Source organism: Alligator sinensis, unplaced genomic scaffold, assembly GCF_000455745.1.
Source record: "Alligator sinensis unplaced genomic scaffold, ASM45574v1 scaffold301_2, whole genome shotgun sequence".
Lineage (NCBI taxonomy): Eukaryota > Metazoa > Chordata > Crocodylia > Alligatoridae > Alligator > Alligator sinensis.
In genome coordinates, this window is record NW_005841874.1 from 2155905 (window position 1) to 2170336 (window position 14432).

A 14432-nucleotide genomic window follows, 5' to 3' on the forward strand; every position below is an offset into this window, starting at 1 on the left:
AGCAGGAATTAAGATAGCTTTATAATTTTTCATAGCTATGCCCAAAGTGAATAGTCAGCATTACCCTTTATAAGTATTTCTGCTTATTCTAATGTATTTTCCCCATCAATAGGTGTTTTAGTGTACATAATTAAAGAAAATGACATTTCTTTAGCACATACTTTTGAATGGCACTTAGAATTTGCTGACATACGTGATGCACATGAACACACTGAAATAACAGGCCAGAACTTGAAGGCTTTGCTCTGTCAATGAATTTGTTTTTAGAAACAGGTTACAAAAGTCATATTATAAAAATATTCAATTTTCATACCCACTGATGGATGAAAAAATCTAAAGACATCTTTTAGAGATGGAGTTATATTTAGGGGGAAAATGTGAGCCTTTTGTATATCTTTAGATGCAATGCAAGCTCAAGTGTGACTATCTGGAGGACTGACATTAAGAACGAAAGGAAAAATCTTTTGAATTTACAAAAAGGTCCTGATTTGTGAAGGCAAAAAGCTAAAATCAGGAAAACCAACAGCACAGTGAAGTTTGATTTCTAAAGAGAAGGATGTACAAACCAAGAGAAAATACCACATTTACAAGATTTTTGTACTAGAAAAGCCAAACTAAAAGTTTCAACAGAAGTCTCTTCAAGAATCATTTTCTTCCTTTCTAATAAAAGCACTCTGAAAAAGCAAGAAACTGATCTTTTAGGTTAAAAAAAAGCACTATAAAGAATAGCATTTTCTGTTTAATTACGCAAAGCCTGCAACTGGTTTGCTAAACCTCTATCGCTGCAGGCTCATCAGGTTCCAGTTTATAGGAGGATCGTCTGCAGCAAAGGCTACTGAGAGAAATTCCACACCTGGTGACCCGGGTTGGACTACATCTTCCTATCAGTCGGTCCAGCATTCTTCCAATAGATGTGCATGCTGTTTCCCCATCTGAGAAGCAGCACATGGAGTCCAAGCAGTTGATACCTGAACCTGTCTCAGTAAGCTGAAGTGGAGGGAAAAGTAGAAAGGAATTGTTATTTGTACAGGCGAGTGATAGTTATCCACTTATCTGATAACGTTTAGAGATGGCAAGCTGGTAAATGTTATTAATATTTTTCTGTTATAGGAAACAAAATCACTATGACCCCTTAGCAAAAGTGCCATTTGCTTTTCCCCTGTTTACTGTAAACTTTGACTCTCAGACATCGTTTCACTCTGCTTCTGGATGGTCTTGTTCAACATATGGCCATGGTTCTGCATCAACTTCACATGCACACCCAGCAAACTGGAATGAAAGATACTTTGCTGACTGCAAGTGGGCTGGTTGGCAAGCCGTCTGCTGTTGTGTCCAAGTTATGAACTTATGGGGCAGCTGCTGTAAGCGGTCACAGCTTTATGACTTCAGTGGAGCTATGCCAATTTGCCTCAAAATGAAGATCCCCCCATTGTATTTACCATGCACCAGCAACAGAGAGGCTTTAGAGTGAGACTGAGTAAAATGTAACAACCCATCTAAAAGTAATAGTTTTTTTTTACCATTCAAAAAGTACAACTTCCTGCGGGAAGTCAGATCCCATCACTAGCAAACAGGCTCAGTATCTATTTTTAAACAACAGCCATTAAATCATAAGGGGAACTTTTTATGCCAACCTAATGTCTTTTCTTCCAGACACAAGTATGAAATTTTATGTTGCGTTAGCTAGATAAGCCTCCCATTATGAAGCAAGGATAAGGATGGGAGCTTGCAAAAAGTAAACCTGTAATTCATTTAACTCCATACCTAAAGAATTTACCTCTCATTTTGGGGAAGGTGGGGAGGAAAGCAAAAACATTTCTGGTTGTTGTATAGGTTATTATCTAAGAACAAGAGACATTAAGAACCATCAGTTACATTCATGCTAAAATAAGGAATAGTTGAATGAACCATGAATGAGCAGGAGGAAGTTTGTTAGTATGCGTGAAACAAAACCAGAATCAACAAAGAAACGACACGGAGACCGTCAGAAGATTTCACTGTTCTTTCATGACTGATTTGACTTGAATACTCTTTTACTGCAGCCCACATTAAATTCTAAATGCTTAGCACTTTTGAAAGTTGGAGAGAAAATAATTTAAACTCCTTTTCTGCCCTGCACTTCCAAAAGGAAATACAAACCTACTATGGCAGGAGCTATTTAACTCAAATAGTTTAAAATACTGATCAAAAGAAACCTACAGGCAAATGAATAAGATGCATATTTCAGTAGCAAGTCTTAACTACTTAATTTACCACCTGGGAAGGGTACTGTGTGCTCACCTGCCCTCTGATATATCAGACAGGTGTACTTAAATGGCTCCCACCATAACAAAACTGAACCAGTAACGCTGGTTAGGCTTTGTCTGCCCTGCCCTAGAACTGCGCTTAGTCCAAAGACCTTTCTTATCACTCCCCTGAAAAAGGGAAGGTATTAGAGGTTGCCAGAGGCAGGCAATTCCAGTCTATAAAGAATTCAGGCCTCCCTTCTCTTATGGGCATGCAGTCCACCATCTCATGTACCTCTGAGACCTGGGCTCTTTGACCTTCACCTGCACTGGCCTTTGGCTAAAAGTACTTGATGAACAAACAATCTTGCCTCTTCTATCATTAAACTTTCAAATCCTATTGCTTTTAATCCAACTAAGCCTGGTGCTGCAACAAAAGTAAAAAAATAAAAATCTACCAGGTCTTTTTCTGGGCAGGTCTGATGGGAAAAATTCCCTCCTGATCTCAGAGCAGACTGTCAGACCTGCAGCTTCCTGAAAATCATAGCTCCCACGCTACAGCTAAAGGAAGGGAGGGAAGGAGGGACAGCAAGATAGGTAACAGGTGCAAAAGGCTTTTGAAAAGACCAGGAAAGCTTTAATTAGCAAGACTGGGTGGGCACAAAAGAGCCAGTTGGCTAGCTTGGCATCTTAGTGGACAGGAAAGCAGACAACCTGCAGGGGGCCAGGCCCCATTCCGTCATGCATGTGCTTTTCAATTCCCACCTAGGTCCCACCTCCTGACGGCACATCTATCAGTTGTCCTTAGGCTCCGGAGATTGTTGTAAGGAACATTAAGTTAAAGAAGCATCACACGCTTGTAAATACTTCAGATACAGAAGCAAAAGAACTGCAAAGGATAGTCCTAAAGACAGGATTGAATTAAAAAGTCAAAATAGCTTTAAAATCTCTATATTATGATAATCTCTTCTAGGTAAAGCTTGAACCATCACAGCAGATAGTATAATTGTGACCAGAAGCATTGGTAGTATGCCAGGATCAGCAGAGCCTGGTTCAGTACTAATCATATACTGTGCTCAGCACAGTACAATTATATTAACAATGCATCTGATGAGAGAGGATACAGCAGAAATAAACTGTTTCCATTAGGGGCTGGAGTTTGAAAGGTGAGCTTCTTGGAACAAGTACATGTCCCCTGTTCATTCTTTATGCAACTATGAACATGACGGAACAAAAAAACCATACTGCACTTAGGCTGTAAAAGAATCAAATGGGCTAAAAAAATGTATAGCATTTTTTTGCATTAATCAGCTGCCTAAATGCCACCTCTCATGCTAATGTGGTTGATGTAGATGAATACAATTCTGTAAGTGATGTCGTTACTTTGGGAACAAGTGTTCTCCAAACACGAACATTTCCCAGATGTCCTGTGGCTTGGACTAAGACAGTGTGCAAGAGAATTTCTTTCAAAATAAAACACTCGGCACACCCTCTTTCATGTCTCCTTGGAATAAACCCCAGCTGTTCAAACTTTTCTGATCCCCAAGCTTTTATTCTAGTATTTAGGAATAAAAAATATACTACTTATTAACATTTAGCTAGTGGCTGCAGTGTGATTCAGGCTGCTGAGCAAATATCTCACTTGGGTTCTCTCAGTACTAGTTCAAAGACATTCTTCACTCCAGCTTGCCTAATAAAACCAACTTTCATTTGACCATGGTGAGGGAGAAATAAAACACATTCACTACCAAGGTAGTCTCAATACGCGTAAGACAGATGCAGGGAGTTCAGAGAGAAGTGTAATACCTAATTATAGATACTGGGCAAGAGAACATTTATTCAAAGCAGCACAATAATTAAAGATGGAGAGGTAAGCACTTTAATCCTAGATATTGTCAACAGTTACAATAATCTGACTGCCTACTGGGTCAATTTACACTAAAATCTTTTTTCTAATCAGAAACATATCTATGATCACCAGCTAACAGATACAGATTGAGGGTAGCTGTTAATTCATCCCACCAAAGATTTAGGATGTAAAACATTTCTGTGCTAGCAGCTAGGGTTAATCCCAAGAAGTAGCAAGTATCCCCACAGAAGCAATGACTGCTCTCAGCTCCTACCAAAATTTTAAAAAGTCATAAACTGGTGACATCTCTCAGCAGATGATTCAATATATCACAGAACAGTGCCTTAAAAATATCTCATGGGGGACATTAAGGTTGGGACTCCAACTCAGGAATATGCAGTCTTTTTATTGGATACATTATCAGAAAAAATATTATGCTATTTGATCAAATAAAAAAAGAACTCCTTTATTTATACACGATATGTATTCCCTAATATCCCACATACTTGCCTGTAATTTTCTCTCAGTCTCTAGAGATGGGCCATTACTAGCAGATGTACACTACCTCTCAATTTATTTGTGCTAGTGACAAACCAGTTTGCTGTTCAGTAAGTCTGACTGCAACCCATTTTCTATAGATACTTTATGAACCAGAACCTAGCCCTTACTCCACGAGCTGAAGTAGCCATGAAGCTGCCTTTACCACTCAGCTGTGGGGATTTCTGTCTGGTGCAGAGCCAGAGCTACCTGCCCCTGGAGTTCGTGTCAGAAGATGCGTCAGGGATGCAGTCAAAGCAAGGCTGCACCCCAACAATCCCCAGCTGGTATAAATGACGCTTGAAGGCTATTACAAAAAGCAGCCAATAGGGCAGGAGTGGCCTATTGTGTGGGGCCATGAGCCACATAGTTCAGCAAAAATCCCTGTCACAGGCCTGAAGACTGGCTACGTGGGCAGGGCATTTGGCTGGGTGGATGTAAATGGGGCAATGGACAGGCAGGGAGCTGTAAGGGGTGGGATCTTGGGGTGGTGACAGCGTGGGGCTGGGGCAGAGGCATGATCCGCTCCCGGCACGCCCCTGCCCATGGAACCTGCACCCATCACGGGGCTGTGTGGGCAGCGGATCATGGCTCTGCCCCAGGCTCTGGCCCCACGCTGTCACCACCCCAAAATCCCGGAGTCTCCCTGGCCCCACCTGCCTGTCTCGCTTCTGGATGCCTGGCCAAGCACCGTACTTGCGTGGGTCCTGCCTTTGGTGGTGGGTGCTGGTTGGACGGGCCAGGGTGCCTGGGCAGTGGGGTTGGGTCCAGCAAACGGCCGGAAGGAGCTGCCGCCACTGGGCTGCTGGGAAATGGAGTCTGACTGCCGTGCCGCTCCAGCGCCATGGTGCCCAGGGGCAGTGGGGCTGGCTGCCCACACCACAGCCTGGTCTGCCCCTTGTGCCTGTGCTGGGTGGGACCAAGGGACCCACCGCAGATTTGGCCCGCAGGCTGTATTTTGCCCACCCCCCCACAATAGGGCTGCACAAACTGGTATCAAGAGGATAAAAACAGCTGCCCCCAGGACATGGGAGCATAAAACCACCTTTGTCTCCCTTGACTCTAGAATCCTGTGCTTTTCCTGGGCAAATCAGACTTACCAGGATCAGAAGCCCCACCCAACAGCCTTGAAACGAGTATTAGCTACAAAAACATTAAAAGCTGGTGAGCTGCACTGCAAAAAACATTTTTTTAAAGTGAAATGTATAATACAATATTTCTAATGAGCTTACAGCCAATTTTGCCCTCTGCCATTATGCTACGCAACAGTGGCCTATTATGTACCCAAGGCTTTAACCAGGACTTAAAATTAGTGCCACCTGTTTGAGAAAGTGACCATAGGAAGAGCGCATGTTCGCTACTTTTATCCCCCCCTTACAAGAGTGGACATTAAATGCTCTGGAAGTACTACTTCTGATGCTCCCAAATTGTGAACACCTGATGCCACATCGAGATCTCAAACTCACTCCTTCCTTAAGTCAACTACACCAGTTAATTCTTAATAACGACAAACATAAGAGTGTGGCAAGGACACAAGCTGAAAATAAATAGGGTGGAAGCCTCTTTTGTGGTCTGTTCTCTTTATATTTGCCTGCTGGAACAAGATCTTTTTTTTTTTCCCCCACTTAGTGAGGAATCTCCTCTCATCACCTGCATCTCCTGAAATCTTACCCTCTGCGAATAAAAACGACTATATTTTTATTTTATGTAAGATGACATCCTGATTTAAGAGAGGCACAAATGCAGAGCAAAATGCAATGAGACACAAGATTGTGGACCGAGTCCAAAACTCTCTCTGGAAAACCCTAGGTGTGTCCTCCAAATTATATTTCAGAGGTGAAGTATCAGATGTTGCTGTAATGAAAAATGTTTCACAGGATAATGGACAACTTCAATGTAATGAATCAAGGAAAATAAAACAACTAAATACTGACTATGCATTAGAATTAGTGATTTGGTCTGTTAAGCAAAAAACCCCAAAAAACATGCCACTATGTACATTCTCTTGTAAATGTCAAAAGCATGGAAATTTTAAGGATGATTCCATGACTGACTACACACATTATGGGAGAGTGGGAGTACTACCTAGTGAACGCAAGAACTGTCCTGCTGGCTAGATGGGTCAGCTAGCAGCTGCCTACTGTCCTCCCCTCTGTGCCTGCTTTCAGCAAAGTCACATGCTGAGCTGACTGAACCCTTTTCGTCTTCCATCTAGAAGGACAGAAAAGCAACAAGTCTTATAAAGCACCACATTCAGGTTAATTTACAAAACACAGTAATCACTTTTACACTAATCTGTAAAACTACTTGACATGTTCTCGATAGAACAATGCCCATTTGCTTATGTGGAAGAAAAGAGATGTGCAGAAGTTGTCGTCATCAGCAACGCCATGCAAATCATGAATGATTTAATCGGAGCATAGAAATGTTACCATAGAATATAATTTGTGAACGACCTTTACTGGTGCGCAGAGGTATTTATGGGGAAGGGTAGGCTCTGGTTGAGTTACACTGGGGACAGAATGGGACCCGTTTCTGGCCCCAGGCTCTGTTGTGGGAGCTGCCAACTAGAACCAAATGTGACTATAATTAAGGAGAGGAATCACAACGAGGCAGTAATTAGAACAAAATGAGTTTGGACTGGAATTGGTATGAAGAGCCATGTTCTCCAGCCTTTAGAGGGAGAGTGCCAGGAAAAGCAGGAGTGCACGGAGGTGGGAGAAAAGTAAGGAGCAGCGACTGAGTTAAGGGGAGAAGCTGAGACTAGATGTGGGTAATTTTGGTGGACAGGAGATCCACTTTGGCAGAACTAGTAAGATCTGATGGAATAAATCCCTTCTGCTGCACATTGTTTTGGAACCTCGCCTACAATCCCCTAAAATAAAAACTTGAAAGCGAGTTGCAGGCAAGTGAGACCCCAAAATACAGAGTAATTCTAATCCAGCCTGAGGTACTCCAGTAAAGGTACGAGTATATGGGAATATGCTTCTAATGGGGTACCTCAGGCTGAAATCAACCTGCATACCACACTCCTTTGTAAAAAATTCTAAAAGGACACCTACAGGAAAAATCTGCTGATGGGGACATCAGGCATCTAGCCACTTCCTCGCCGCTTTCCACCGTCATCCTGTCTGCCTTAAACTGACTGCTTCCTCTTAATTCTGATTCCTCACAGCATCTTTTTTTTTTTTAATGTAAAAAGTCTAAACAGGAATTTAGATGGGGAGAAAATTCTAATTCCAGTTAACCTTCTGGAACACAAGAACAGCGTTTCTCTTTCAGTGAGATGTGATGATCTTTGTGTCGGATGCTGTACTATATAATTAAAAATATAAACTAATGTGTTGTATGTACACAGTTATGAACCTACAAGGGCATAGAATCAATTTATTCCATAACACCACACACCTCATGTCATCTATATTATAAAAAATGTTGCCTTTTTGCAACCAACACAGCAGAGTAAAACAAGTTAATAGAACTCAGTTTTTCTATAGAACTCAACCTTTTCTAACAGAAAAAGTTGACACAAAACTGGGTTTGGCCTGCATCTATATTCCTTTCAATATGATTACTACACAATTAAGAAAACAATACGCTAATTCAAGTAGTGTATGGGAATATGTTGCTGAACACTGCAGACACAAAAAACGGGATTCAGTTAATCCTAGAGGGGCAATACGAATGAAGTGGGGTGGCAACTGCTATATAATTAACTGCTTACTGAACTGACTGTTCATTTCCAGATTTTTCCAATTTTTCATTTAGAATTTTTGTAAAAAAAAAAAGTTTATTTAAGAAGGGGATGAGGAGAGACCCATTGGACTTCACAGAAATTGTCTGCTGGCTTTAGTTGTTCCTAAATTAAGTATTTTGTTCAGGATAGATGGAGACTCTCTTAGAATAACAACAATGGGCATGATTACTCTTCCTCTTACTGGTCTACATCATGGTTTCACTTAGTAGTTAGCTACCAAGCTCCATCTGAAAACTTGGGAACTACTTCAAAGAAATCTGACTCACGCTTGACCAAGAGATGGCTCTTGAATGACAGCTATTTTGCGGCATCTCCAAATCTCCTTGGCCTTTGGAATAAGACAGCGAATCTAGCAATCAAATTCTTCTCTTGCATTGCATCGCAAAGGGATGGCAGTGTAACTATCCACATAAAATACCCTTAATTCACATGCTCTTTGCTATACTGTGGGTGCAAGAACCACCTGGCACCCCATACTGAAATCTGTTGTTTCAGTATTATACAATTTTGCTGAACTGACCAATGCCCTAAAGGAGTTTAATCTCATCTTGTGCAATTCAGTTCCTGTGCAATCCCCTGTGGACTTTATGCATGTAAGTAAAAAATGCTTGCACAGGAGGGCCATGTTCTTTTTTGCATTAAGAAATTCTGCTGTAGAAAGTGTGTCGTTTTAGTCATTTAACCAAAAAGGCTCATGTTTGCACATCGTTTACTTTAGCAGTACAATTACTACTGCACAAATGCTCCACGAATAACAGCTGCATTAAGTTGTCTTGCCATCTGTGAAACTGATGTTTCTAAACGTGGAAGTCGTCTAGCTTCAGGAGAAGACTTCAACTACTTTGTTTCGTATTACTTTGGCTGAACATACCCCTGGTTCTTACTTGCTCTACCTCGCAATGACAGAATGGATGTATATACATATATAAGGCCACCGCTGTTAGGCAAATACGTAACAGATTTAAGTGCTTAACTTTAGATGCCCAAGTTTAAAAACCTTGGCCTACATTAGAGCCAGCTTCATATAATCAGATACAAACTGACAAAAGTTTCTCCATTTTTCAGATACTTTCAGTTAATTATCTAGTATGAAGAAAATTACAGAATCACGGAATTTACAGATGTACTTGCAATTTATGTTATTAGAGTTTTATCACTGAAAAACATTCAAATGATACCTTTGCAGAGAGCTTTACATTTTTCTTAGTGTCTAGTAGTGTAACTGCAAAGCTGCTCAGTTTAAGAGAACTCATCACATACTGTTTATCCCCAAGGTCATAAATCCTTTCCTTTGGTACAGCCATGGAGTACATTCTCAAAGACATTCATGGTACTGATCCAGCATGAGCAAACAAGTTTTAATGAAAACATGACTTGAAAAAGGCAAAGTGCTTGTATGATATAGATGGGGCAACAATTTAAAAGTGAACTATAACTTTTTAGCTAAAAAAAAATAAAGACAAGTTGGTAAGATTACCAAAATGGAAAAGAGCATCTTGCCAATTTGCCTTCCTTTAAACATTAATTAGCATTGTATTTTCAGAGGATTACCTCTTCTGATGTTCAGATATCTGAGCTACAGCCTTCCTGTTGTTTCTGCTAGTAAGTCATATCAAAAGTACCATTCCTTGATAATAAACAAATAGAACGGAATAATTGTTTCACATTTCTTTTTGTGGTGATCTAACCCATGCTGGCAGAGTAACTACAAAGTATATAACTGATATACCTTAGGATTTGAGTCATGATTGTCTCAATTATCTGCTTAAAGTACAGCACTTGATACTTCCAAGGTCAGTTTCCTCTCTATAATTTTATCCTATTTTGAGGGATGAAAATTCATTCCTATAATCATTTGCAAACATCAGCTGAGCCTCAAATCTAAGCAAAACTGCAAAGAATAGAAAACCTGTGCCTTTAATTATCTGCTGCTGCAAAAGTGGGGCCCTGGATAAGACTGAGATGAAAATCTGATGCTTAAATCTTTGTTATAGGTCAGCTATGTTATCCTTGTGTATGCTTTATTCTTACAATTATAGATTTTAAGTACTATAGTATTTCACATACTTAGTATGGGTGCACTTGAAAAGTTTCAGCATTTTGGTATTTTACCTAGACAGACAAGCACACTTTAATCTCTTCCTGTACTTGATACCCAAACACCTCTGGAGACAGAAGACATTCATAATACATTAAAAAACAAAACAAAACACGACTCGCTTCATAGATGCACTGAACAGAAGCAAGAACGTTAAAAGCCTTAGTAGCTGCATAAGTACACACACACAAACCAAAAACATGTTCTCTGCACTTACAACACAAGTAAAAAGCAAATTAAAATGGGCAAACAACTTGCAAGAATTGGCTTCCTAACACACATGGACCTTCCTGCTGTGGCCTTATGAAGCTGAATTGTCCAACATGCAGAAAGCACTGTTAATTTTGACTACACATAAATCAAAAGCATTGGGAACCATGCTAAAAACTGATTATTTTTAACAAAGGATGCAAGGAGGACTAGGTTTATTGCCTTTACGTAAGTTGAGCATCATGCTAGGGTTTTTCCCCCTGTGAGAACGTCCAACACATGCTACTTAGGAGAAGCAACTGGCCTGAAACCACAGAGCAAAGCCAAGAAAGATGCCAAATAGAAAGAATCTGCACTATAGACATTGCCCTCTCAACCCACTAATATTCATGCCTCTTCCCATCTCTCTCAGTGCTGGTTAGTTGGCCTGCAGCATGCATAAGAGTTGATGAGGAACTGTCCCTCCTACTCTACCTAATTTTGCTCAGCTGATTCCTTGCCCTGGACAATGGCTGCAGTGCGATGAATTCGTCACTTAAAGCAACTCTGTTGGAGTACATCTATAAGTGGACAGAGAAGGGATGGAACACATATGTCAGTAAGAAGTAGCACTTTTCTAAGAGAAAGACACAGGACAGGTTTTTAGAGACATTCTGTTATTTAAGTGGAATATACATCATACACAGAACACGTGAGACTGATACCTACAGGATAGTTCCTGGTACCATCACTCTTTTATTCTTCATGGAGACCATGTTCCTTAATTTTTGTAGTGAGGGAAAAACCCCACATGCTGAGAATTCTTTTCCACACATCCCTATACTCTACCCTTACTCCTATACTACTATAATTTCTGGTATTTACCAAAAGATTTATATTTTGTTTGGGATTGTTCCACACTGGCTGTTTCTTCCTATGCGATCCCACGGTAGGACTGTAATGCAGAAGTTAGCTGGAATTATTCCCATGGCAACAGATTGAACTCAAACACAGAATTATGGATTTCACTGTAGGATCAGGCAGAAAGTAGTAGAACACAAAAACAACTATTACACACATTCACTCAGAGAACACCCAGGGAAAGCTTGTCCAAGTAGGAAAGTCAATCAAGTCGTTCTACAAATTATTTAGATAAATTCTTAATTTACGGGCCTTTCACAATGGAAAGGACTAGCTGTTGCTTATTCAGTAGTGTCCATTTATGATCTATTACCACATTCAATTTTAAGACAGAGTTAACTAAAACAGCATATAATTTTAGTGTGATTTGAGAAATACTAGTTTTAATATGCTATAATCTGAATTTCAGTTACTGTTATCTAAACTGTTGGGTTTTTTTTTTTGTTTTGTTTTTTTTTACAAGGCAAATGCACTGGAATTAGTTCAGGCTGATGTCAAGTGCAGTCACACTGCGAAGAGTGGACTTAAAATGGCAGCGCTGGGTTCCATATTTATAATTCTAATGGCTATCATACAAAAAATGCTTATCTTAGAAATCAAGATGCTTTTCTAACTGTCAACCTACCACCTTAACATGATAGCTGAAAAAAAAAAATCAAACGGTACTTTTCTGTGCTTTGAGAGGGATGGTAGAATTCTTTTTCTTTTTTGAAATAGGCATTTAATTAACACATCTAATGACATACAAATGTGAAAAGAATCCTGTGCTACATCAGTGACAATAAACCTAACAAGGTATTTCTTTACTGCATGAATGGTCCCATGAAATTTAATGGGACTGCTTCTAAAGCAAAAGGGCATCATTTGGCACTGTGCGACTGCTACGGGAATACTGCGTCCTGTTCCCGTGACTAAAGTTCAGGAAAGATGTTGAAAAATTGGGCAGAATACAGAGAAGAGCCAAAAGAATGATTAAAGGACTGGGATATATTTCCCTTATGGTGAACAACTTGAGGCACTCAAACAGTTTAGTTAACAAAAAGAAGGTTAAGGTGTGACTTGGTCACAGTCTGCATGTGCCCAAGCGGAGAACTGAAATTTGCTAATAGGGGGCTCTTCAAATCTCAGACAAAGGTACAGTATATAACAAGACCAACTAGATGGAAGGTCAAGTAGACAAACTGAGCCTAGGAATAAGGTACATATTTTTAAGTACTGGAACAATAAGTTGCAGTGGTTTCTCTATCACCAACATTTTTAAAAAGTAAGATTACATGTTTTTCTAAAGGTTATTCTCTAGTTTAAAAAAAATGAATTCAAAAAAGTCCTATTTGACCTGAGTTATACAGGGGATCACACTATATGGTCACAATCATCCTTATAAGCTGCAATTTTATGAAAATGCCACAGAGAGTTTTCTTCAACTCCATAACCCAGAGCCAAATAAACTCTTGGAACCTATGACAAAATTTTTACTAAGGGGAATGTCTTATCACCAGATGGTAAAGAAGAGAAAAAACATTTCAATCTTTTAATTTTGTAATATTTGATGTGAAACAGCTTTGAAAGCTGGATGCTAGCAACATTATTTTTAATTATTGCCCCCTATTATAGCACAACTATTCAAAAACATCACTGACACCTTTAGAGACCAAGTTTCAGGCTAGAAAAATAAGAATAAATGCAATTGCTAGCTTTAAAATAGCACACTGTGAAATGTGCGTCCTGGTATGTGGTTATAAAACAGACTGCTAAAGATGGAACAATTTTTGGTCTGTCAGGATAAATTCATAGGTTAGCTTTATTCAGAAATGATTTTTTTAGTTCAGGTACACAAGTTATTTAGAACTGATGACAACACTGAATAGGTGTGCATCCTATACAGTAATTATGTTATCAAACAAGAACACTTTTACATACTGAGGCATCATGGCTATTTAAGTTCTTGCCCAGGAAGTGATATTTAGAGAAAGACTAATTAGTCATCCATTTAAAGGACAATTTAATTAAAAAAGAACATTGTTATATATGTTGTATATAAAAAAAAAGAAGATTACCTGAGCTTTCTCAGTATTTGTTGGTTGTAGATGTCTAAACAGCACTTTCTTCATGACATCGAGAAACAAACAAGCAACGACTATGATGATTATGGCAAACCAAGCAGAACCACTTGATAGCAACTGAACAAATACAAAGTACATATCCTGGGTATGCAAAAATGGCCTGAAAAAAATTACCAAAGTAGCGATTAGAATAAAGCCAAGTAGTACAAAATAAACAAAACTAACACACATTTGTCCATTCATCCTTAGTTTATAAGTATGAGCTGGAGCACAGGGTTATAGCAACGGAACGTCCACCGAGAGGATCCATCTAACATGCATAACAGCTAGGAAGTGGGTGATAATGGTAGGGGAGGAGTGTGCCTAGTGCAGTTAGGGATCACACTATCCCTGCTGCAGGCCTAAGGAAAGGCTTCTTTAAAGTTCCTTATCTTAAAACTGCTCCCTAACAAAAAAACTGGAGAAAAGCGAAGTAGAAACATTGCCTTCCTGTGTATGATGGGTTCTGACTATATAACATGTTTCACCTATGCACATATATGATGTTTGCATATCTCTGTAGTAGCAGAAGTGATTCTTCTATAAAGGACATGATTAACAAAATTCTCCTTAAATATTCTAATTGTTAAACTGACATTATTTAAAGCAGGGCTGTCCAAATGGCAGCTCCCTGAGACCACTCCCCTCTTTTTTTTGATGCAGCTGCAGCTGAGGGCTCTGAGAGTATACACGCTTGCAACGCAGTGCCGGGTGCCTTTAAAAGTGCCTGGTGCTGCAGCATGTGCATCTGTAT

The 14432-nt window shown here is 39.7% G+C and overlaps 2 protein-coding genes across 2 annotated transcripts in view; one reads left to right on the forward strand and one right to left on the reverse strand.

Annotated features, from left to right (window-relative positions):
• Positions 1-903, forward strand: part of DCUN1D1 (defective in cullin neddylation 1 domain containing 1) — a 37822-nt gene extending 36919 nt beyond the window's left edge. The window contains exon 8 of the mRNA XM_025195977.1: positions 789-903. Within this exon, the coding sequence (XP_025051762.1) occupies positions 789-839 (51 nt within the window). The 3' untranslated portion in view covers positions 840-903. The remainder of the gene's footprint in view (positions 1-788) is intronic.
• The window catches only part of ATP11B (ATPase phospholipid transporting 11B (putative)), a 114890-nt gene that overhangs the window by 5562 nt on the left and 94896 nt on the right, over positions 1-14432 (reverse strand). Inside the window, exons 28-30 of the mRNA XM_025195918.1 lie at positions 13634-13799; positions 11151-11236; positions 854-987 (exon numbers count right to left, since the gene is read on the reverse strand). Of these exons, the coding sequence (XP_025051703.1) occupies positions 885-987; positions 11151-11236; positions 13634-13799 (355 nt within the window). The 3' untranslated portion in view covers positions 854-884. The remainder of the gene's footprint in view (positions 1-853; positions 988-11150; positions 11237-13633; positions 13800-14432) is intronic.